At 46.4% G+C, this 23,932-nt stretch overlaps 1 protein-coding gene across 1 annotated transcript in view; it reads left to right on the forward strand.

The window, feature by feature from the left end:
- The window catches only part of csmd2 (CUB and Sushi multiple domains 2), a 1,856,113-nt gene that overhangs the window by 1,534,809 nt on the left and 297,372 nt on the right, over nt 1–23,932 (forward strand). Inside the window, exons 31-33 of the mRNA XM_078566065.1 lie at nt 8,350–8,544; nt 19,256–19,372; nt 19,922–20,035. Of these exons, the coding sequence (XP_078422191.1) occupies nt 8,350–8,544; nt 19,256–19,372; nt 19,922–20,035 (426 nt within the window). The remainder of the gene's footprint in view (nt 1–8,349; nt 8,545–19,255; nt 19,373–19,921; nt 20,036–23,932) is intronic.

Here is a 23,932-nt window from a genome sequence, read left to right on the forward strand (position 1 = left end):
AGTACCCCTTGTCGCCTCCTTTCAGGAAGACCCGCTGTATTGTGCCCCTCAGGCACTTAAGCGCCCAGCACACACACACCCCAGCCCCCCCACCCCCAACCAGGTAATCAAAGGCATCAGGGCAGATTTCACCCCCCCTTCCCCCCCCGCCCCACCCAAGAGCTGCCAGCCAATCAGAGGCAAGCAGCTGTGCATTGCAGGCAATGCCACCAGGGGAGTGCTGACAGCCATTGGAAATTCACCCAGGGAGAAGTCCAGGATCAATGAAGGAGCCTGGCCTCAGGTGAGTGAGGACAGGATGGAGGTCACAGGGTGGGGGCCGGAAGGGATGGCAGCAAGGCCGAGTGGGGAGGGGGTGGTGTGGGGATGGTGTGTGTGTGGCTCTCAGCGTGTCCCCCACTTCCTGATGCTGGGCCCATTGATCAGGCATTGAGTGTCTGACAACCAGGGACCACCCCAGGAACCCACAAGCAAACACGACAGGGCTTTTCAGGTTTCCTGCATGGTGACAAACGGGCATCAATTGCCAATGTAAGGGCCTCAGTTGGCAGCAGAGTGGGAAGGCTGTCCACAAAGCTTCCTGCCCCAGACTTAACCAGGGCAGAGGCAGGAGGGTGGTGGGGTTCCCGCCTGGCACCCCCCCAACACCCCACCCCCCCCCAACCCCCCCAAACTTGCAACCCGGGGAGGGTATTAAATTCCGCCCAACATTTCAGGTTCCTGTCCTGATGAAGAAACATCAATTTCCTTTTCTTCCTTCTTTATTGATGTTTGGTTTTTCATTTTGAATTTCGCTATTACTCCCCAATAGTACATGAAATGTTTGGGTTGAGAGGATCGGTAAAACAGTTGCTGTCAAGCCCTTGACAGCACCACCCTTAAATCGGGCACTTTTTTTCATCACTCCCTTTGAGATGGCTACCTCAGTTCAGTAAATCCCAACAGCAGCTTGCCATGGATTTCCAGCAACCTTAACACTGGACCATGATCTTTTGGTGATCATTGCATGCTTCCTATGTGACAGTTTGACAATAAACAAGGGTCAGCTTCAGAGATTGGAGTTATTTCCATAAGTAAACACAGAAAATGTTTGTTTGTTTCTGAATTATTCTCATATCAGTGCCTGAAAACAGCCTTGCTTGGATGTATTCCTTGCTTGCAATTAACAACCATGGAAATGAGCTCACTGGGGAGCACATTGGTGGCAGATTTGCACAGATTAAAAAAAATGAAACACTTCAAGTCAAGTACCACTGTGCCTTTGCTGCAACTTGGGAATCATGGAAATGCACTGTTAGTATTGTATTTAATGGTAGTTCGACTGATGGAACCATTAAACACAATAATAAGAATCGCCTGTGGTACACCTCAAGAATTTTTCACAGCTCAGCCATAAAACTTTCAGTTGCCTCTTTTGCAGTGTTTGTGTAAATGGATAAAATGACTCTCTCACGAAAGAAGTGCTTCTTATCTCTTGCATCTTAACATGCTGCCATTGTGGATTTGAATTCCGCACCCCCTGGAATCTGTGTTCAACATTGAGGCTTCTGCTTCCCAGGATATCGAAAGGACGCGATGCTAAGCAATTTAACGAAACAGAGGCCTGTGCCTGATCTGAACGGGCGTTCGGGCCACAAATAAATTGATCAAGTGCTTTGGTTCGGCAGTCTCATTTCAATATTAAAATGAAATTTCCAATTATTTTTGTACTTAATTTGCATAATTTAAATTCTGACAGACAAATGGTCATGTCACCTATGCGTGCCTTATCAATAAAAGAACTTTGAAATAAAAAAAAATACAAGTTGTCACAAAGCATGCACGTTTATGAGCCAGGTGCCTAAATTAATGTTGACCTCCTTCCGTCACCGACCCCCACCTCCCCCGCACAACTTTGAGATTCACCTTGACAACAGTTGAAATTAGCCTAAAACAGGCCTGAGCGTGGACAAAACATGATGACAAGGCTCAAGGATGAATTTAAGATGCTCCTTGGTGGTCTCCACTCCGGTGCATCACTGAAATTGCACTCGGTTTTAGGTGGTGTCCAATTCCCATCCTGGTAATATTCCACTAAGTAACACTATCAAATTCTTTTCTTGAAAGAAATATCACTATCAGATCCTCTTTTAAAGAGTTTCATCATCAGAAACCCTGTGAGGGAAAGAATCCAATTGCTAGGATTCCTTTCACAAATCCACCTTTCATAAAAACAGATTAACTTCAATGACGTTTCCATTTTCCACTTTCTGACTCCTCTTTTTGTTTAAACATTCTTTTCTCAAAAAGGTAGGTATGGGTGACAAGACCATTGGAATTTTCTGTCAGAATTCAAATGATACAAAATAAATACAGATATTAATGGAAATACCCCCTGGTGATATTTCAGCTGTCACACAGCCTTTATCTCCTCTATTCAATTTTTGGCTCCTCTAATTTGTCATTAGCACTCAATGTCAACAAAGACTTCCATTTATATAATGGGCAAAATCTTTAGCCTCCACCACCCCCCTCCCCCACCGTCCCCCACAGGGCGAATGTGGAGGTGGGCAGGCATGAAAATTACCGTCAGTGTGCTGATTTGACGTCGCCAATTTGACACAGGACGGGAGAGGACAGGGTTGGCAATCTGCCTGATTTGAATAAGTGGCCAGTTGATCTTGTTAATGATATTGTTGTCAGTCCGCCAAGGACCAGTTTGGAATTTGTGTGGGGGCACACGGGTTTACACGCTGGATCAGGAACAGTCCAGATGCAAACAGGCCACGCAGCGGGGACCCAGTCATGGCCACATCATCAAATTATGTGGACCCATAACAGGGAGCATGGATCAGAGGTGCCATTGGGTAAACAGAGGTAGCAGAGCGAGTGGACTGCATGAATTGTGTCAGTGGAGGAGGTCGTGACCTTCCACAAATCATGGTACCATAAGGGAGCTTGGGGGCCCAGAGTCCATTGTGAGTGAAGCAAGGCAAGCACGGCAACAGCTGGACATGGGATGAAGGTTTTCAGAGATTGGGTTAAGGAGTGATGAGGATCAACATCCTCAGGAGCAGATGCAGAGCCCTGGGCATGAAGAGGCAGTGGAGAGGAATCAGAGACAGGAAGGCAACGGAGATCATTCCCGCAGCATCGAGTGAACCATCGCAGAAGAAACTACCTGGACATGTCAAAAAGCCAATGCCACATGAGACTGCACCTACCTAGGCAGATGGTCACTGAGATTTGTGCCATTGTACCAGAAGACCTCACACTCACAGCACTGCTCGCCATGTCCTGTCAGTAGCCATCAAAGTCACTGAGGCTGTGAATACCTTCACCTCTGCCTCCTCCCAAGCATCAGCAGCAGACCTTGGTGGCGTCTCTTAAGTGGCAGTACACCACTGCAACTCAACAGATGAGTGACGTCCTTTTTGTGAGACCCAAGCAATGCCTCGCAGGCACAAAGGGCAATGGGATCCACCTCCATCCCTGAATTCTCTAAGGTGCAGGACATCTTCGATTGCACCCATGTGGCCACAGGAAGAGAGTCCATTCCCTAAACATTCAGCTGGTCTGTGACCACACGAAGAATTTTATGCATGTGTGTGCTCACTAACCTGGCAGCTGCTATGATGCCTTCATTGTCAGCAGTCTAGAATACTGTGCTCCTCATGCCACCAGCCAAACTCGTGGAGACAAGGGATTCTAGGGGACAAGGGATATCCCTTGAAGACATAGGTTCCCGCTTCTTTATGTGGTTCCTAGACAGAGCCACCGAGGCCCTACAACTAAATCCATCTGTTTAGAAGGACCACCATTGAGCAGGCTATCAGGCTTTTGAGGCTGAGGTTCTGGTGCCTGGACCAGTCAGGGGGCAGCCTGCATTAAACTCCTACAAGGGTCCTGTGCATTGTGGTGGTCTGCTGCATTCTCCTAAGATGGCCCTCCAGAGAGGCTGTGGGCCTTGTTAAGAGGGTGAAGCCCTGGAAGGATATAATTCACAGGCAGCCAAACTTTCTAAACTGTAGAACCGCTTACGATAATCTCCAGACATTCAAGGGCTGCAAGACATGGAGAACCTTCACAGACACATTTTTATTATGCTCAAAACTCAGCCCACACTCACTCACTCAAGCCCTCCCTCTCTACTCAGCCACACTCACTCATTCATCCCCTCCTCCTACTCCAGCCTCCACCCTACCCAGATTTCTCCCCCTTGCCTGAATATGGGAGAGGTGAATTGGAGAGAAATGGCGGTCAGGGCTCAAAGCCCAGACCCCGATTCTCAGCCTCTCCCTGCTATCCCCCCGCCACCATGGCTCCACACTCGGCTTCCCTCTCTACCTCCCACCATGTTCCATGATGCCCCCCCTCAACCAATCTCCCCCACACCCGACCCCTTGGCCTCTCCCACTTTCTGCCTCTCCTGGCCTGCCTTGGCCCTGCTTTCAGTCCCCCTCCGGTCCTGACCTCACCCCAGTCTGGCGGCCTCGAATCCTGAGACCGAGATGGCACCACGCAGACAATCCAGTGCAGGAAGGTGTATTGCAGGCTGCGCGTGGGAGCAGAAGCTACTGGGAGCGTGGATTCTGCACCACCGAATCTCAAATCGGGCTGGGCCAGTTGGGTTAGAGTTGTGCCGGTGGATGCAGCAGCTCCGTGTGTCCAGCCAGGGCCTCAACCGATTTCTTCAGGATGATCCAGATTAATCTCCCTGCCTTAACAACCACCCCATTTTATCTGTGAAACATCCACATGTGACTTCTGAGCTGTGGTTTGGCCACCCCTGATATAGCACATTGCTGGAGGAGGGTGAAGAGGAAGATGCAGAGCTCAGAGGTGCCCTGTGCATGGGGCACAGGACTCGCAGGTCTCAGCAGGATGGCATCAATGCCAGGAAACATCTGATCTTGGAACATTTCACTTGAGTGTTTCTAACTGCACAGGTCTGCATGCTCTGCAATTCACTTTGATCTTCCTGTTAGAACACTTCCATTGAAGATGCAGCCTTGAATACATCCACTCTTATCGTCAATGCACGGTGAGCATCTGCCAAGTGATCTCATTGTCCTCAGGCCTTTGCTTACCTTTGCCACTTCACCACGCTTTTTGAGTTGTGCCATTTAAAAATGGAAGTCTGCATGTCTGGAGTCATATGTCAATATTTACAGTGTTAGAAAAAGGTAAAAAAGTGCACATTAACAAGTGAAATAGACCCCAGTGAATCACTCAGCATTCTGACCAATGTTGCAGCCTCTGCTGTTGGCTAGTTCTACATGGTGCTCCCGTAGTGGCTACGGAAGACGTGGAGGCAGCCGGCTCAATTGTCTCTGCTTATGGCTGAGATGTCCATGCAAGTGCCAGTCTAGAAGTTGCTACATTAGCGTCAATACAAGAGCAACCTCCATCACAGGGCCCTGCTGCTTAGATGTTCCCTCAGTCAGAGGGGCCAAGGAGGCTGATGATAACTTGGTCACCCCGGGAGGGAAGACCCACGGCCTCACTCATGACTGCCTCAGCCCTTTGACGGAGCTCTAGATAGCTGGAGGGGATCACCAGCTGGGCCACGGCTGGCATGCACTCCATGCATTTTGGTGCCACTAGTGCCACTCACTGGTCAATGCTACGAGGCATTAGATGCATGCTGTGCATGTAATGTCAGTGCCCTGATTCGGCATCCACTCTGTGCTGCTGTATATGGATCTCCATGAGGCTGGCCACTCTGCCAATGGAGGCGCTCATGCGCTCAAAGCCCTGAACCATGGTGGTGCACATGAGCTGAATGGAGTTCTTCATTTTCAACCCATGCCTCCACAGCACCTCAGGGAACTCTGCAATGTAGCTAGACATCTCACACTGCTGGCCTTAGTTGAGCTTCCTTGCATGTGACTGTTGAGGTCCTGCATCTATGTCCAGCTCCATGCTTCTAAGAGGCTGCCCACAACTGCCTCTGCATCTCTCACATCCTCCAGCCCAATAGTGACATGCTCCTCATCCAGTGCCAGCCTTTCCAGCTGTACACAAGGACCCACCGATGTGAATGTGTCTGTGCTGATGGAGTGTGCACTTGTATGACCAGGCAGGGTTGGCCCTGCTGTTTCAGATACTTGTGATACTCCTGGTGATGTGGTAGTACCCTGGTGCTCGCCCTCCACAACTGACCCTACGGGAGACAGAAGAAGTAGATCATGAGAACCAGCCATTGATAGCAGAAGCCCCTTCAGTGATTAATGCAGTGGAGTGATTAATGGGATTATTTCTCCCACGTTTGGGGGCACCATGCACCCCTAGACTGCTCAGCTTATGTGTCTGCTGGTGGTTGCAGGCCTGGGAGACCTGTCACCTGGATCTCGTTTTGTACTCACCTTGCCAGAGCGGAGAAGATCACTGACCCTCGTATGATACTGCATTTGGTACTGCACACTACATTTCTGCCGGTCAGTTCTTGCCACCTCCAGCCAGGCCTACTTTCTTTGGCTGGGTGGTCTTCTCCTGCCACCCTCTGGAAATAGAACCTCCTCCTTTCTCTAAAGGCCTCCAGTAGTATCTCAAGGTCTGCATTGATGAAGAGTGGGGCAGCCCTGCCACAGGTGCCTGGTCTCTGCCCCTCCTCCTGTTGCACAGGGGCTTGCATACTGCTTCAAGACAGCTGCCGCAGTAATGGCTGCCATGGTGCTTTTAAAGTGGCCCTGCACTGAAGAAGCCCCGCTTTCATCGTCTTCATCTTGTATCCGGCGCCACTTATTGACGCTCAGCCTGCCGTCCAGCCAATTAGCAACCTCTGCCAAAATTGCGAGCTGTGACTACACCACCGCATCCCACCCATATCTCCCCCGCACCCACCCCGGTGCAGAGTCAGGAAGGCAGAATTCTGCTCAATGTCTTTAATGTAGCAAACATGCTAAGGTGCTGCCCAGAGAAGGAACAGATACCAAGTGGAAGAGTTAGTTGAGACAGCCCAATGTTTGTTGTGAAAGAGATGGAGGGAATGGGCAGGATGGAGGGGTTTTAACAAGGTGTCCCAGAGAGTAGGGTTTAAACAGCTGAAGACTGTCCCATCAATGGTGGAGCAGTAAAGGGGAATGCTCACACCCTTAGGCCAGAACTTTCCGGCCCCATTGGCGTCTGACATCATGGTAGGCGGAGGAGGGAGGACAATATAGCGAGAAGGCCAAAAATTGGTTTCACCCTGGCGTGAAAGCACAGTGTGATCATCTGACAGTGTCTGCCATGGCGTAATGCCAATCCCACTGGAGGGTGGCATGAACCCACTTTGCAACACGGTAATGGGATGCAAAGTTAGGCCCGACCGGAATCGTCCTCACACGCCGGATTTACTGTTATGCCGGCAGAAAAACATGCTGGCCCATAACATGTCTGGACAAATGTTACTTGCAGAAGTCGGGACTTACTGTTAGGGCCTTGCTCATCGTGGACATCCAAGGAACAGAAGATGCTGGAGCCCCATAGCTACCGGATCCTTGAGGAACATGTGCATTGCATGGTGGGTGATTCTCATAAACATGGCTCCACTGCGGGGCAGCTCTTGGAAGGTGGGAGGTCTCTGAAGACATGAAGTAGGCTTGCGCCCTGGTGTAATTTAAACATGGCGCCCGGAGCGAGGAAACACTGAAGTCCCAGCATGGCGGGCAAATCCGAGCTCACCTGCCAGCAATCCGGCGTGTTTCCCATGAATGCATTGTTAATGAGACGGGGAGTGCCGAGTATGGGACGATACGGTGTGAAAGCCCACCATTGCAGCTGGCAGCTAAAATGTCCTTTCCCCACCTGCTACCGCACATTGTGCAAACCTGGGACGATTCTGCCCTCAGAGCAAGAGAGCTAAAGGCACTTGTTGAGATTTAGCAGTGTCGGAGGCTGCAGAAAGAAGATGAGGTGAGGCCATGGAGGAATTTGTAATTGGGAAGTAGATTTGAATTTGATCTGTTGGTGGCAAGGCATATTTGTGTATGTTATGTATACATAGATGTGGGAACATTTCAAAGAAGTATTTTATCACCTGTAAATTGCTTTTGGACTTTCTGAAGTTGTGAAAGGTACAATGTAAATGGGCATGCCTTTGTTTCATTCATCGTGATTCTTCTATCATCAAACATGCAAGGAAATTGTATTTGACAGATGTTTAGGTGAGTACCACTGATTTATAGCGCAGAATATCCAGGAAAACGTGTTGTTAGAAGCAACTGTTTCGTTTGAGTTCTTAATGCTGTAATATCAGAAATTGCCTTTCATAATACAGTTGCAGAGTCAAGAGTTTGTCATCCTCAAAATTTCACGGAATCAGTTTTTGCAAAGAAATAAACGGCAAACGAGTTTAAAAATCTAACACACTTTTTCTTATTAAAGAAAACCCCAGGGAATCTTGCTTTGATCCTGGAACCATCAAGAATGGCACAAGGGTAGGAACGTACCTCAAGCTTGGATCCACGGTGACCTTTTACTGTGACAGCGGCTATGAGATTGTTGGCTATTCAACTCTGACTTGCATCATGGGAGGAGATGGAAAACCTTCCTGGAACAAGCCTGTTCCATCCTGTTCAGGTAACTGCACCCTACGTGGAAAAGTTCAGTCCACTTATATGTGTACAAAATACAATTTGCTTTGCAGTAATCGTCATTCATTTGCTATAAGAAAAAGTGCCAATATCTTAGTCTCTGGTTTCTTCCCCTCCACCATTATATTTTACAAATCATTTCCTTCCTGGTTTTGCAGCTGCCAACATGACATATCATCATTAGTGCCCTGGGCAACTCATTTCTTTATGAATTTTGCCGTGGAGATTTATTAAAGCAGCACTGCTTGCTTCACTCTCTAATTTTTCTTACAATGATTATATCCTCATCAACTCCCTGCGTGACATGGTTAGTATTGATGGCTCATTATGGGATTCACAATAGAGACTTTGGATGAATTTTTTGTCTTCACCACGGTTATAGTAATTTTGTGGAATAGATCTTCTGCTTATTATACAACCCGCCCAGTTTTCATTCTGTGATATGGAAACCAGATGTGTTCTATAATGGGTAGGTGATTTGCTGGGCCAGATTTCCATGCATGCGATGAATGCAAAAATTTATGTCCCCATGTTGTGCTTGTTTGTGTCACAGGCTATTTTATTGTACAAGAGAAACAGGCCGGCACACATGTCTATGAATAATGTGCAGTCATGCTCGAAAGTAGATTATTGGCTCAAAGATCATATTATAAAAGAGCAAGTGACCATTCTCTGTTAAGTGAACTATACTGATTGGGTGGAATCCAATCTAACATATGAAGAAGATACCTATTCGCAAAGAATAAAAACCATGAAACCCAGCTATCACCATTTACTTTTATGAAACAGTTAGGAAATAATTATGAAAGTGCAGCCTGTAAACATCAGAAAACCAACCAATCAGATCACTCAGGAGATCTTTTTGCAAAGTGTTTTCAGTGCCACACATGTTTCCTGAATTTTCTAAAGATGATATTTCCAATATAATCACATCACAAATTAATAATTTATATTCAATTACTAACCTTACCGGTACAGTTGTCTCTGTAGTGTTTCACATCCCTCCAATGAATTCTTTCTTAGGGTTACCCCTTTCAGGGGCTTAAGCCTATGCTTCCAATGCTTCCCTGAACTTTACTTTGGAAACTGGGCTCTAATATGCTGTTTTCCTCCTTAAAATGAGGCTTTATCAGGCATCTGCAACATGCCCTATTTTCCTCAAATTTTTCATTTTGTATTTTTTGTCTGATTTGAATTATTTGACATTTGTTTCTGCTCCATTGCTGACTGAAGTGCTAAATATTCATTCTGTGCTTTTTATCAGATACTTCTCCTCTTGAAAATCAAGTGAATCAACCATGAGCAATAGGGCATTTGTAAAATATAGTATTTTTACCTGGAATTTCAAAATATGCTGTAAAGTGCTCCGGTAATTAGAAAACAACATCCTGTGGCTCAGTCTGTGCAACACCATGGAAGAGCAAGCTATTATATCGAGAACAGTTTGAGTTAGGAATATAACTGGCATGAAAACTAAAAGCACTGTTACTTTCTAATAATTTTAACCTGTCTTTTTACACTGGTTTCTTACGTTGACTTGTTTATTATGCATTGTCATTATTGGAATGCTTTCATGATCTAGATTTTAATCTGACCGTTCTACCTGACTATAATGTATGAAAGATATGGTGGTTCTTCACTTTTATTTTGAGACCAGCTTCAACCCTCCCCCTGTCAGCGTTCGGGTCCCTTCAATTTACCTGGAACCTCACAATGTGCAGGGAGATCTGCCTCCATTTATTCTCCAGCCTCCCCCAGCAACCCTGGATCCCATTGTTGTTGTGGAATACATTCCAGCCCTCCCCCTAAACCTATTACTGTTGACGTCCCTATACCACATATGGACCTCACTTCTCCCCATCTTGAGGCTGTGTGCAATGTCACATACAGAGTCGAGCCCCCCCAAGGAGAGCTTCAAGTACCCATCCCCCCACCCCCCCATTACCTTTCCCCCAGCTACAGGCTGCAGATGCCTCCACTAACCATGACCGTTCCATCTGCAGCCAAGTACAGAACTAGACAAGCCCATGGACACCGACTGTAAAAACGCCCTGCATACCAAGCTGTGCCTTATCCCAATTGAGCACACAGGCATTGCCCCTTGCTAGAGTGGGAGGAGGCCCCACCTGAGGTCAAGGATCCAAGGTCCAGGGGAGCCTCAGCAAGAACCAGAGAATCGGGAGAATAGACCAATACCACGGACACGACTTGCTCCACCAAGGATCTACCAGATGCCCCCTCCAGCAAGCAAGCTGGTTGCTACGCCCTGTTGTCTGTGATGAACTTAGAGGGCACCCTTTGGTAGCCCAAGGCCTGGAGGGCCCCGGCCTGATAAGGGTTTCTTGCTCAGGGTCAGATGCACCTTCCTCGTCTGAGCAGCTGGAGTGGATGGAGTCCCAGGCAGAGGGGATTCAGAGCGGCTGGACAATCTTGGAGTGTTCAGAGTGTCCGGCTGATACTCATCTTCCCTGTGGGTGCTTGAAGGCCCTTCTCTGACTCCTTGGGGAGAAGGGGAACCTGGTGTGAGGTCAAGGTGCCCCACCCCCTCTTGCCTAGCCACTGATGGATCCCACCAATGTCTGTAGCTATGGAGTCCATGACTAAACACAAATATGACAAAACTTGCTGGACCAAGGTTTCCAGAGCGGTCGCCATTCTTCCCATGGTAACCTTGAGGTGCTCACATGACAGAGCCACAATATCAGACAGGACGCAGATGGACTCCTTCATCCTTTGCTTTAGCCTGCTGAGTGACTCTTACATCACTGCCTGATGCTACGCCGCATGTTGTTGCATCTCCCGCATTGTCTTGGCAGCTGCTCGTAGGGGCTCATCATCTGTCTCGGATTCAGCGGGACTGATCTCCAACAGTCCTCTGAGTGCCAGAGAACCTGAGCTGTCACTGCCTCCGCCTGCTGTTGAGATGTGTCAGTGAAATGTTCTCCTGAAGGTGACCCTGAGCCTAACCTAGAACTATGAACCATCGAGGTGTGTGTCTCTGCATTGGTGGTGGGTGTGGGTGAACGCAGTGATGGATCTTCTTCAGAGGCTTCCTCAACTTCCTCCTCTGAGGTGGCATGTGGGCTGGGGCTGATGTTGGCCCTCCACCTGTGCCTGGACCTCCTGGTGCCTATAAGAGAGAGAAGATAGATTTAGTTCATGAGCTGGCATAATACAGGATTGCATGTTACTCACTGTGAATGTCAGGATGTGATAAACTCATTGAGGTCTCATCTGTACTAGGTTGCCGGGATAAGCCGATCTCCCCTTCCCTACAGGAGAGATCCCTGTCCTCCCCAGCCAGCTTGGCAGCATCCTCCTTGAATGTAGTGAGGAGTATGATGTTGGCTGTCCCTCCTTCAGTCTAGATTCTTTCCCTTCTGTTGTGAGCAAGCTTGGATTGCTTGAAGGCAAAAGAAAGGAATGTGATGAAAAGAGATGGAGCTGAGATTGGGAAACATCATGCCTCCTGTTTGTGGTGAGCTCTCCCTAGAAAGGGCTGAGCATGGAGTTTGTACAGCATGATAGATGAGATGGTGGTGATGTGACCCCATGAGACAGACAATGCTGATATTTGCCCCCTGTCAATGTTTTATGAAATCTCTGAAGAATATAGCCCTTTGAGTACATGATGCCATGATGCAAGTGTGAGATTGGAGGGAGCTGAAGGTTGACTTACCTTGGCGGAGTGGGTGAGATTATTCATCCTCTTCCTTCACTGAATAGCACTCCGGGTGCAGTAACCAGCCGCGTTGACCTGACTTGCTATAGCCTCCAAGGCTGGAAAGGTGAGGCTGGTGTGCTTCTTGGAGTCATCCTTGCGGTTGAGGACATCCCGATGTTGCCATACTCCTGTTATCGATGCCTGGAGGGGCGTCATTGCAGAAAGAGGGTGCACCCTTCTTATTTTTGTTTGCAGCCATCTCAGTGGGTCTCCTGGAGACAGCTGGACTGGAGAGAATGAAATATGTGCGCTTGGGTGACATTTAAATATGGTGCCTGGGCCTTCTACCCCATTAGGTAACAGTGGGGTGGACGAATCTGTTCCTGACCTGCCATGTGATTTGAAGAGATACTTGCCTGTGCATAATTAATGAGCTTCCGAGCGTGGAATCGGGCACAAATTCCCGTCATTCTGACCAGCAGAAAACACGCTGCGAAACCTGCCTGCCACAGCACTTAGTTTCAAAAACGGAAAGTTCCACCCATGATTAGGTCATTTTATTATATTTATTCATTAAGACACCTGACTGTCCTTTTAACTCTGGTTTCCTAATAAAAAGCCCAGCAATCTGAGTAAATTTAGTTTTAACGTATAATTAATTTTTGCACATTGGAAAAGTTGAGGCTAGAAATAACTATTGGTGATCATGGATACATGTTTTAATATTTTCTTGCGTCATTGTTCTGTGTGCACTTATAACATCAGTGTTCACACATTTCAAAGTAAACAGGCTGATACATAGGCCATATAACTCTTCGAGCCTGTTCCACTATTCACTGACATCATAGCTGATCTACAACCTAACTTCACATATGTTCTTGGCCCCATATCCCATAATATGTTTTGGTTGACAAAAATCTATCAATGTCAGATTTAAAATTAACAATTGATCTAGCGTCAGTTCCATTTGTAGAAAGTGTCCCAAACCTATATCACCTTTTGTATGTAGAAGTGTTTCCTAATTTGAAAGATCTGGCTCTAATTTTCAGAAGATGCTTCTTGTTATAGGCTGCTCAGCCACTGAAAATAGTTTCTCTCCAACTACCTTATCTGTCCCCCTTAAAACCTTGAAATTTGGGTCAAATCACCTCTTAACCTTCAAATTTCTAGCAAATACAAGCTAGTTTGTAGTGTCTGTCTGTAACTTAAACCTTGGGTTCCAGGTATGCTGGTAGACCTATGCTGTGCTTCCTCCAAAGCCAATATATCCTACCTAAGGCGTGATGCCCAGAACTGCTCACATTGCTCCAGGTGTGGTTTAATCAGGGCTTTGCATAAGTGAAGCATAACCTCTACACCCTTGTATTCTAGTCCTCTAGAAAGAAAGGCCAGCATTCCATTAGCCTTTTTGATTATTTTCTGTAACTGTTCATGACATTTCAATGGTCTGTGTGCATGGACACCCAAGTCTCTTTTGATGTCCAATGTTTCTAGATTTATTTTATTTAGTAAGTACCCTGCTATAACCTTTTTATGTCCAAAGTGGATGACCTCACATTTGCCTCCACTGAAATCTATTTGCCACAGTTTTGCCCATTCACTTAATCTATTAATATCTGTTTGTAATTTTGTGCTTCCATCCACATTGTTTATAATACCATTTATGTTTGTGGCATCAGCAAAGTTGATTATGTGATTTCCTATTCCATCATCTCTGTCATTAATAAATACAGTAAATAGTTGAGGCCCCAACACAAATCTTTGCAGGAAACCACTAGTCACATTCTGCCAATTAGAGTACCCATCCATTATACCCACCCTCTGCCCCATGCTAATCAACCAATTTCCAAACCAGGTCAATAATTAGTTTTCAGTTCCATGAGCTTCAACTTTAGTTCACAGTCTCTATAAGGTACTTCATCTAATGCCTTCTGGAGGTCCAAATAAATAACATTCATAGACATCCCCCTGCCCACAGCTTTTGCTACCTCTCCAAAAAATTCAATCAGGCATGACTTACCCTTTACAAATCCAAGTTGTCTCTCTCTGATCAGCTGGAAAGTTTCAAGGTGTTCAGTCACCCTATTCTTACTCTAGACCTTTCCCAATAGCAGATGTTAGGCTAACCGGTCTATAGTTCCCTAGGTTCCCTCTCTTCACATTCCTCAATAGCAGAGTAATGTGCAGTTTTCCAATCTCAAGGAGCAGTTCCTGAATTTGGAGAGCTTTGAAAGACTAGAGTTAGGACATGTTCAATATTCTCACCTGCTCCCTTTGAACCCTGGGATGGAAACTGGTCCTGGGAGTTTTTCACCCTTTACCATCATTTTTTTTTTCATTAATGTTATTTTTTCACATTAATTTTAGCAAATCTCTTTCCCTGAATCCCTAATGTAACACCTTTGTTTAAATAGGAAACAGAAGAAATTATGCTGATATCGTAAGGTAATGTCAAGTATTACCACCGATAGTCTATTCACTGGTGTTAGACTGCAAACTTTCTCCATTTGCCACCTTTTGACACACACCATGTGATGTGCAATTGCAATTCACTGGGTCAGTGGGGAAACATCAGACTTTAAACAAGGGAGTGAATTTTCCATGAGGCCTTTCCATGTTAAAGCTTTGGCATTGGACATGTGTCATGCCCATACAAACATGAGAAATGTCATTTCTTTGCCAAGCAAACAGGGAAAGTTTTCAGGGCTGAGTGAACACTGCCGCTTAGAGGGTGATTGTATCCAAAGTATTTTTTTTTTTTTTAAATTTGGGTTCAAATTAACACTTTCTTTTGCATCTTAGTCATTGTGTGCATTGATGTCTTAAACAATTGATCAATTCTTCAAGCATTGCTGATGTTTGCTTGAAGCTTTCTCTTGTACCTTGAGGAGAAATAAACCACAACCAGTGGAAAAGACAGTGGTCATAATGTCAGGAAAATTATAATCTCAGAAAGATTGTTGGCAATGTTTCTAGAGCTGCAAAACAATGGTATTCGGCAGAATATTCCATGCCTGCTGGTGTCAGGCGTGTTTGGCGGCGTGATCAGACAATATGGTGGGAAGGCCAGAAATTGGTTTCATGATGTTGTGAAGCCGGTTTGCAATCGTCTGCTCTGCCCCTCAACGGCGGGCCGCATTTGCTGCCGTCAGACATCGGGAACCTCATCGTAATACATCTGCATATCATTATAAGCCCATCCTGCCGGAACCACCCTCGAGCGCTGGATCATCTGCTCACACCGGCAGGATAAAACACTTTGCAGAAGACGTCTTGACAGCTGTGACGTGCAGAAGTCGAGACTTACTGTCAGCGCCTTGCTCACATCGCAGACACCTGAGGAGCAGAAGATGCTGGAGCCCGAGAGCCATGGGACCCTGGACATGGCTCCACTGTGAAGCACTTCACAGAAGCTGGAAAGTCACCGTTGTTGGTCTGCTCACAACAGGGGGAGAGGAAGGCGTACCGGAGGGGTGGGAGAGGAAGGTATAGGATTGACTGGGAGAGGAAGGTGTGTCGGGTTGTTGGGGGTGGGGTTGAAGTTTGGAGTGTGGGGGAACGAAGATGTTGGGGGGGTTGGGACAGGGGGAGGGATTACGGGGTTTGGGGGCAGAAGACGGCAACTGGGGAGGTAGGTCTAAGGGGGGAGGAAGGTGTAAGGGCAGGAGTTCAAAGGAGGGAAGGAGTCAAGGGGGAGGAAGGAGTCCGGGGGGAAGATGGAGTCCAGAGAGGTTAAGGAATAAGGGTGGCAGAAGCAGTAAGGGTGGAGGAAGGAGTCAGGAAGGGGGAAAGATTAGGGGCGGGGGGGTGGGGGGTGGGGGGGAACGAGGACGAGGGGGGGCGGGGAGTCTGTGGGGGTGGGGAGGAGTCCAAGGGTGGAGATGTTCCAGGAGGCGGAGGAGTCCAGAGGACGGGATGGCCAGGTGAACGTGGAAGGGAGGGCTCTGTTGAGTCCATGACTGCCTCCTGGGGAGTGAACTGAGGGGGGGCGTGGTAAGAGGGAATGGGGAGAATGATCAAGGGCAGAGTGGGATGGTAGGGTTGGAGGGTCAGAGTGCAATGGTATCGATAGAAGGGACGGCGAGGGTAGTTGGTGGGGACTCGGAGGCAGACAGGGACCCTGGTGGTGGGAAGGAGGAGGTCAGAAAGGTTAACGTGTATGGGTGTGGGATTTTCGGGAAGGAAGGGACCATGCATGTTCACCAGGATGTCCCCAAAAGAAAGGGTTGCGGCTGATAGGTCACGATGGGGAGGTGGAAGGTAGTACCAGGGGCTTCAAGAGTGACGGGGTAAAGGAAATGGGTGACTGGGGGAGGGGAAAGGACGGGGGAGCACAAGAGAAACTGTAGCACTGCCAGGCTGACTAAATCGAAAGTGAAATGAGAGTTGTGGGGGGGTGAGAACAAGTGCTGCATGGGAGTGTGATCAGTGGATGGGGAGAGATGCAGGTCAGCTCAGACAGTCAACTGAAATCGAACCCCAGCAGGCAGCATTGAAAATGCTCAGTACATTGAGATGAGTGTGAAGCAGGAAGGATCCGTGTGCATGGGAGAGTGCTTGCACAAGACCCTGAAAGGCCCTGCCACCACACACACACTTCTCTCTCTAGAATCGTTCATGGGCCGGCTGTCTGCAGCTGAACAGCTCGTTGTTGAGGGGGTGGTGTGCAGAGGGATGCAGTGGGAGAACTCATGAAGGCTGTAAATGAAGCTGAAAGACACCATTACCCATCATTCAGTGAAAGTGAATATATTTTCAGTTTATAAAGTGACAAAGTGTGTTCACCCATGCAACCAACTGTGATCAGAATTCCTTAACTTTCTATGCCTTAGACTTCCAGGTGCTGCTTTGACATCTGCAGCAGGGGTGAAGACAACCTGTGCAATGGTTGGCCCTGTTGCCTCTGAGGACTTTGGCGTTGGTCCTCTGGAGAGCCAAGGCCTTAGGGGCCCCGGTTTGCTTAGGCTGTCCTCCTGTGGGCCAATTGCTCCCTGACAGAGGATAAAGTTGAGGGAGTCACAGGCAAAGCAGACTTGGAGATAGTGGACAGCCTCTGAGATTCCTGAGTGGATGAGCCAGGGTTGTCCAGCTGCTGCTCCTCCTCCCTTCAGGTGTGGAAGGGCCTCAGCTTGACTCCTTGAAGGGAATGATCAACTTGGGGGTTGTCGAGGTGCCCCGTTTCCCTCTCACGTTGCCACCACAGGAACTCACCCATGGCTACAGTGACGGAGTGCAGGTCTGCATGCATCTCTGCGTTCTGCTAGACCAGAGTCGCCATTGTGTCCATAATCCTCCCCTTGGAGACCTCCATATGCACATTTGGGCACCACTTCATCAGCGAGAAGGCGGACGCACTCCTCTGACTCTCGTGTCACGCTGTTGAGGGCTTCTAACAGCACTGCATGATGTTTCCCCACCTTCTGCTGAATCTCCAGGATGTGTTTGATAGCCATATCCAGAGGCTTGTCATCTGACTCAGACCTGACAGATGCCTCTTCCCCAGCAGTCCTCCGAGTGTCAGGGAGCTCGGCTGAACCTGTGTCCTCCTGCTGCGGACACTTGTCCATTCGGTGACCTCCAGATTGTGAACCCAAGCCTGATCTAGATCTAGGTCCCACCAACATGTGTGTCTCTGCGCTGGTGGAGGGTGTGGGTAAATGCTGTGATGGGTCTTCCAGACTGCTTATTTCCAGCACTTCATTGGTCCTCTTGGCTGGAGGTGGGGATGTGGATGGAGCTAAGGAACTGGCTAGCTAAGGGTGTTGGTTGCTTGGCCGAGCTCTCTGTCAGCCAAAGTGGAGATAATTAGTGCATAGCAGCAGAGTCAGAAGCAGGAGAGAGAGCACTCACATATGCGCTGAGGGAGGGATGATGTGGCGCAGGATCCTCACGAGGGTGTTCGCCACCGACATCACCGCCGCCTCAGACACGGTGTGCATCCTCACCAGTCTGGGTGATGTCACACTCCTCAAAGTGAGTGAGGGGCCTAATGTGGGCCACTCCACCCCCAGCCTGGGACTTCTCCCTGCTGTTGTGAGCCAGCTTCTCCTGCATGAAAGCGGACAGAGAGAGTGTGAGCAGGACACATAACCTTACACGGAATGTTTGTGTGGTGAGCGGAGACACGGACGGGATGGGGACACAAGCTCTAGAAGACATGAGCCTGATGAAGATGTGAGGGTGTGTGTGAGAGTTAGTGGTGCTGTGCCTTGAGGTGTGAGATCTCTGTGGATGTGTGATGGGTTTGTGAGTGTGTGAGTTGAGAGTGATGAGAAGAGTGACTTACCCTGACAGAACAGATGAGACCATTCATCTTGTTGCGGCACTTGGTGGCTGTCCTCTTTTGGAGAGCACTGGCACCGACCACCGCTGCCACCGCCTCCCACGCTGTTGTTGCCAATCCTTCAGCCAGAGCGGGGGTAGAGGACATCACGGCAGGCCTCCACTGTGACCAAAAGGCATTTGAGGGATGCGTCATTAAACTGGGGGGGGGGCTGCAGTCTTCTTGTATTCCGGCCGTGTCTTCTTTGCAGTAGTCGTGGGCTGGAAGCACTGAGAAGTGTGCATATAGCTGCACTTAAATATGGTGCCCCGCGTGATGAAGCAGCACAGTGATGGCGTGGCCACCTTTGAAACAGCGTGTTTCCCGGGAATGAATAATTAACACGGCGGGTTTGCGACGATACGGCGTGAAAAGTCGCCATTCCGGCTTGCGGATCAAACGTCCTTTTTCCCGCCCGCTACTGCACTTAATGAAAATCTGCGGTGATTCCACCCAATGTCCTTGAGTATAGCAGCCTAGGGAACATTACAGTGCCGGAGAGGTGGGAGTGAAAGGCAACAATTGGATGTAATAAATGCTCACAGACTACCATATTATGGTTCAATTTAAATAGTTATAAAGTACTAGGATTAGGATTTATTAATGCATAATTTGCGGCCAGCCAAAGAGAAGCTCCATTATCCTACAGTGGAAAGGATGATTGTTGCATTTTGTGTCATTTTTAAAACAGTTCCCTGCTTTATTTTCCAGCTCCATGTGGAGGCCAGTACTCTGTATCAGAAGGTGTGATTTTATCTCCAAACTATCCGAAGAACTACACTGGTGGACAGACATGTTTATATTCCATTATTGTGCCTAAGGACTACGGTATGGGCATTTGTCTCATTGAAACAACCTTATCTAAGTTAATTGATTCCTGCTCATCTATAATACATCTCCATTGCACAGTTCTCATTCTATATTATTATAAAGATGACCTGCTAAGATTATGCATTTTTAATGCAGTATTTCTGTTCTTGTCTGTTACTAAGCAATCTTTTCCATTTTCTCTTTCCCTATCATTTATTAAGTATTAAATTAGCTTTGTATTCATAAAAGACTCATCAGTCGCACAGTGAGCCATGTTTTAATCTATTTATCTGTATCCTTCAAACTACTATTTTCTCTTTTTCTCAGCCCTTGCGCAGACATAGAAGTCATAGGAACATTGCTGAGGACTGTTAATTGAAATAATTTAAGTTCATTTTGTTTGTGCTTTGAAGATGGGTCTTGGTCTAAATCAATCTGATTATAAAGTAATGCTGAGAGGCCTGAAAGTGTCACAGGACATAAAATAAAACAACGTCAATTAATGTTTGAATTTCAATATCAATCTCTCTTTCATTTTTGAATGTGTTGTCTTTTCCTCCTGTGCAGTGGTATTTGGCCAGTTTACATACTTTCAAACAGCCCTGAATGACGTGGTGGAAGTGCACGATGGCCCAACCCAACATTCGCGGCTCCTCAGCTCACTGTCTGGCTCCCATACAGGTAATTCCATATAATTAGGCAAAAAAAAATCACAGGCAAAATTATTCTTGGAGTACAATTGAAACCTATCGTATACTCCATTAACTCAAGTGTTTAAAGTGGAAAATGACAGGGAGTGCATTACAGTGTAATGAAATATTGCACCACGGCACTTTCAAATCCCTGGTGCAGTGCCAGTGACTGGTGCAGCAGCAACCCAGTGTGAGTGGCTAGTGAAGTATCTGTACAGTGAGAGTGACTACTACGGTATCATTATTGAGTATATTAAAGGCAGAGATGGACAGATTTTTGGTCTCTCAGAGAATCGAGAGATATGGGCAATGGGCGGTAAAGTGGTAAGGCAGAAGACCAACCACGATCGTATTGAAAGGTGGGATAGGCTCAAGGGGCCAGGTGGTCTACTGCTGCTCCTATTTTCAAACTTATGGGACTTCTGTAAACAAATCTTGTTGAAGTGCAGTTATTCTAGATCCAACTAATAGTACGATGAAAGGGCCACATTGCTAATATGGACAGGAAAACAAGTAAAGGAATGTTAGGAGACACATTGGGGGGCAATTACAGAAATAAATTAAAATGGTTCAAACCTGGGCATTCCAGAAGGACCTGATGTTACTGGTTTCATCAGGGTATGCAATGCTTCTAAAGTTCACACATTCAAGAATCAAAGTCTAGCTCTTGTGAGTGAGTATTTTGAGAAGAGATTTTAGTTTAAACAAGTATTCTTAATTCCTGAAGCTGACCTCCTTCACATTCTCAATCTGCATAGTGTAAAGTTATGGCCTGCAAGGAAGCATGCTTTTGCTACACTCAGTTAATCGTGACCTTGCTTCCTGTTCATTGTACATTGTCCCTTTTTATTGCTAACTGAATTCTTGCTCCTCTTAGCCAAACGATACTCCACTATCACCTTAAGCTGAAACATCAAGCCTCAGCTCTAGTCTGAAACTGGAGAATTAATTACATCTACCTAACACCTGAGCGCCCAGCCAAATAATCATGCACAGATACTGCCAAATGAAGAATTCACTGTGGCCTTTACAAGGCTAGATAAGTCACATACAGTTATGTTGAAAACGGTTTTAAAATTGATAATCTTTTTCACAGTTAGTCCATCCACTGTCCATAAGTTCAAATTGTCCAACATCCAGCACTTGATGAGCAGGTATTTCTTCTAATGAAATATTGGGAAGAACAAAGCCATTGTCTTCAGTCCCTATCACAAACACTGTTCTATCCTTTTCCCTAGCTAATGCCTGAGGCCGAACTGGACTGTTCGCAAACTTAATGACTGCCCAGTTACATGTCCGTCACATCACCCAAACAACCTACTTCCACCTCCATAACATAGATTACCATCTTTACCTCAACTGCAGCTGAAACCCTCAGCCATGCCTTTGTTACTATAGACATGACTATTAACACACTGTTGCCCAGCCTCCCTTCATCCATCCTTTATAAAGTTGAGGTCATCCAAAATTCTGCTGCCTATATCTTAACTCCCAGTAGGTCCCATGCATTCACCCATCACCACTGTGCTCACATTAGCTCCCCTTCCAGCAATGCCTCAATTTTAAAATTCTCATACTTGTTTTCAAATCCCTGTATGGCCTCACCATCTCTATCTGTGTAATTTCCTTCAGCCTTACAATGCTCCAAGATCACTGTGCTTCTCAATTCTGGCCTCTTCCACATCCCCTATTTTAATCAATTCAACATTGGCAGTCACACATTCTGCTAAGTGCTGAGCTAAGGAATTCCCTCCATAAGCTCCTCTCTCTGTTTCTCAACTCACTCTCTTCCTAAAAGACACTCCTTAAAATCTACCTCTTTGACCAAACTTTTGGTCTTCTCTCCTCATAGCTGCTGATGTGGTTCAGCGTTAGATTTTATTTGCTAACACTTTTGTGAAGCAACTTGCAACATTTTACCGTGCAAATTGTTGTTATCAAGGTGAGAAATATCAGTTCTGGTGAATGAAATGCTTTATGTTTTTTGGCAACTACTGTTATCTTCAAGCACTTTCAGCTCAGGTATAAATAAGGAGGTTCAAGGTTTAGCTCACTTAACTCTGACTCACAAATGTGCTGTAACACAGCCTCAATTCCAAACTTCTACTGTACCAGTCTGAATATATTTAGTTCATTAAACCATGGTTTGTACAGCCTCACTATTTTGTGCTGATTAATGAATATTTTATGCTATGGACCCACATCCATTAGCAACTAGGCTACGAACACCAAAACTCACTTTATGTAGCATCATTGGAGCTGTTAAGAGAGGGGAGACTTTTACTCTGACAGTCTGTACGAAGTTCTTGGGACAGAAACAGTTATATATTCAGCCAAAGACATTGGGAGTTAGAACTGTACAAGCTGTTAAATGTGGATCCTTCTTTATTATTTATTCTCTTCCTAGCAGATGTCCCCTGTTCATACGTGTGTATGGTATAGCCTCAAGTGGACAAAACGCACAATGCAATTTTCAATGCACTACACTCTACTCCTTAATCAAATTTATTCCAGATAGAGGAGACAGTGTGCTTCATCTGCTGTGTTACTCCGTCCCTGATAAATGCTGTAGGGTTGAACCCTGGCATTTCCCTACTGTATTTTTCCCCAATTGGCTGTGTGGACCAGAAGTTCAGAAAGCCCACCCAGTGCCGCCTTTTGTTGACACTGGGATTCTTATCAGGATGAGCAATTAGGGTAGTTTTTCTACTCAAAGGGCCCAGATGCTGGCACCTTTGGTGAAAGCAACCAATGCTACAATGGGTAGTTGCTGAGTCCTGCTAGTCAGCGATAATTGAGGATTTCTGATCTTCAGTTCAATCTATTTTCCAAGAGTAAATATCAGTGTACTGAGGTACAGGAAACAAATACATGATCCACTTATCCAAGTTATTTGACATATTGGACCCAAATTCAACTATACACAATAAATAGGTCAGTTTTAAGCAAGTTCGTTCTGCAGACATCTAAACAAGGAAATTTGGCTCAACTGAATACATCTGCTAACCTAGGAAACTAGCAAAAGCTGATCAATAGCTTCACAAAGGCTGACACAATCCAAAAAGCCAACTACTTAAAAACTGCCCTGAATATAGCTCTGTGTCATACGAAGATAAGGAGTTAGACAGAGTACACTGGGACAACCTAAGCTGCAGATTTTTACATAGTCCATCACTTTTATTTCAGTTCACAGAATCACAATTTTGCGGCAAATTTAAAAATACCTGAAGAGGAATGTGAGTGCTGAAGGCCTGAGATTTATTCTCCCATGACTCTGTCCCACTTTTCTCAGAGCATTTGATTATCTGATTTGGTGCAAGTATTGGCACTTTGGAGCCTAGCATAATTCTAAATGTTAAACTATATGTGATATTTTATTTAACACATCATTATTCATTACTGCCCCACAGGTTAGTTTATCTCTATGCCCTAGGAGTTTACAAAGGCAGTGGCCAGAATTGTCAAAACAAAGCCAGTTGATGCATTTCCAAAATAGAGCTCCTTCATTTAGTTCCAAATTGCAGTTCCGGCAGTATTTTGGAAACTAAATCGTAACGACATTGGCTGGACATGTTCCAGAAACTTCTTCAGAAGATTGAAAGAACCCTGCTCATTTTATTTTTTTTACTCAAAATTGTAAACAATGAACAAGGGGAGAATTGATTCCAACTCTGCCCTTAACAGGTTCTAGTCCCACCTTTCAAATAATCTCATTGGTTGATCCACTTAGGTAGAAAAAACAGAAAGGCAGAATATTTCTTAAATGGCGAGAGGTTGGGAAGTGTTGATGTCCAAAGAGACCTGGGTATCCCTATTCATGAATCACAAAGAACTAACATGCAAGTCCAGCAAGCAATTAGGAAGGCAAATGGTATGTTGGCCTTCA

This window comes from Cetorhinus maximus, chromosome 21 (genome assembly GCF_964194155.1).
Source record: "Cetorhinus maximus chromosome 21, sCetMax3.hap1.1, whole genome shotgun sequence".
Classification (NCBI taxonomy): Eukaryota; Metazoa; Chordata; class Chondrichthyes; order Lamniformes; family Cetorhinidae; genus Cetorhinus; species Cetorhinus maximus.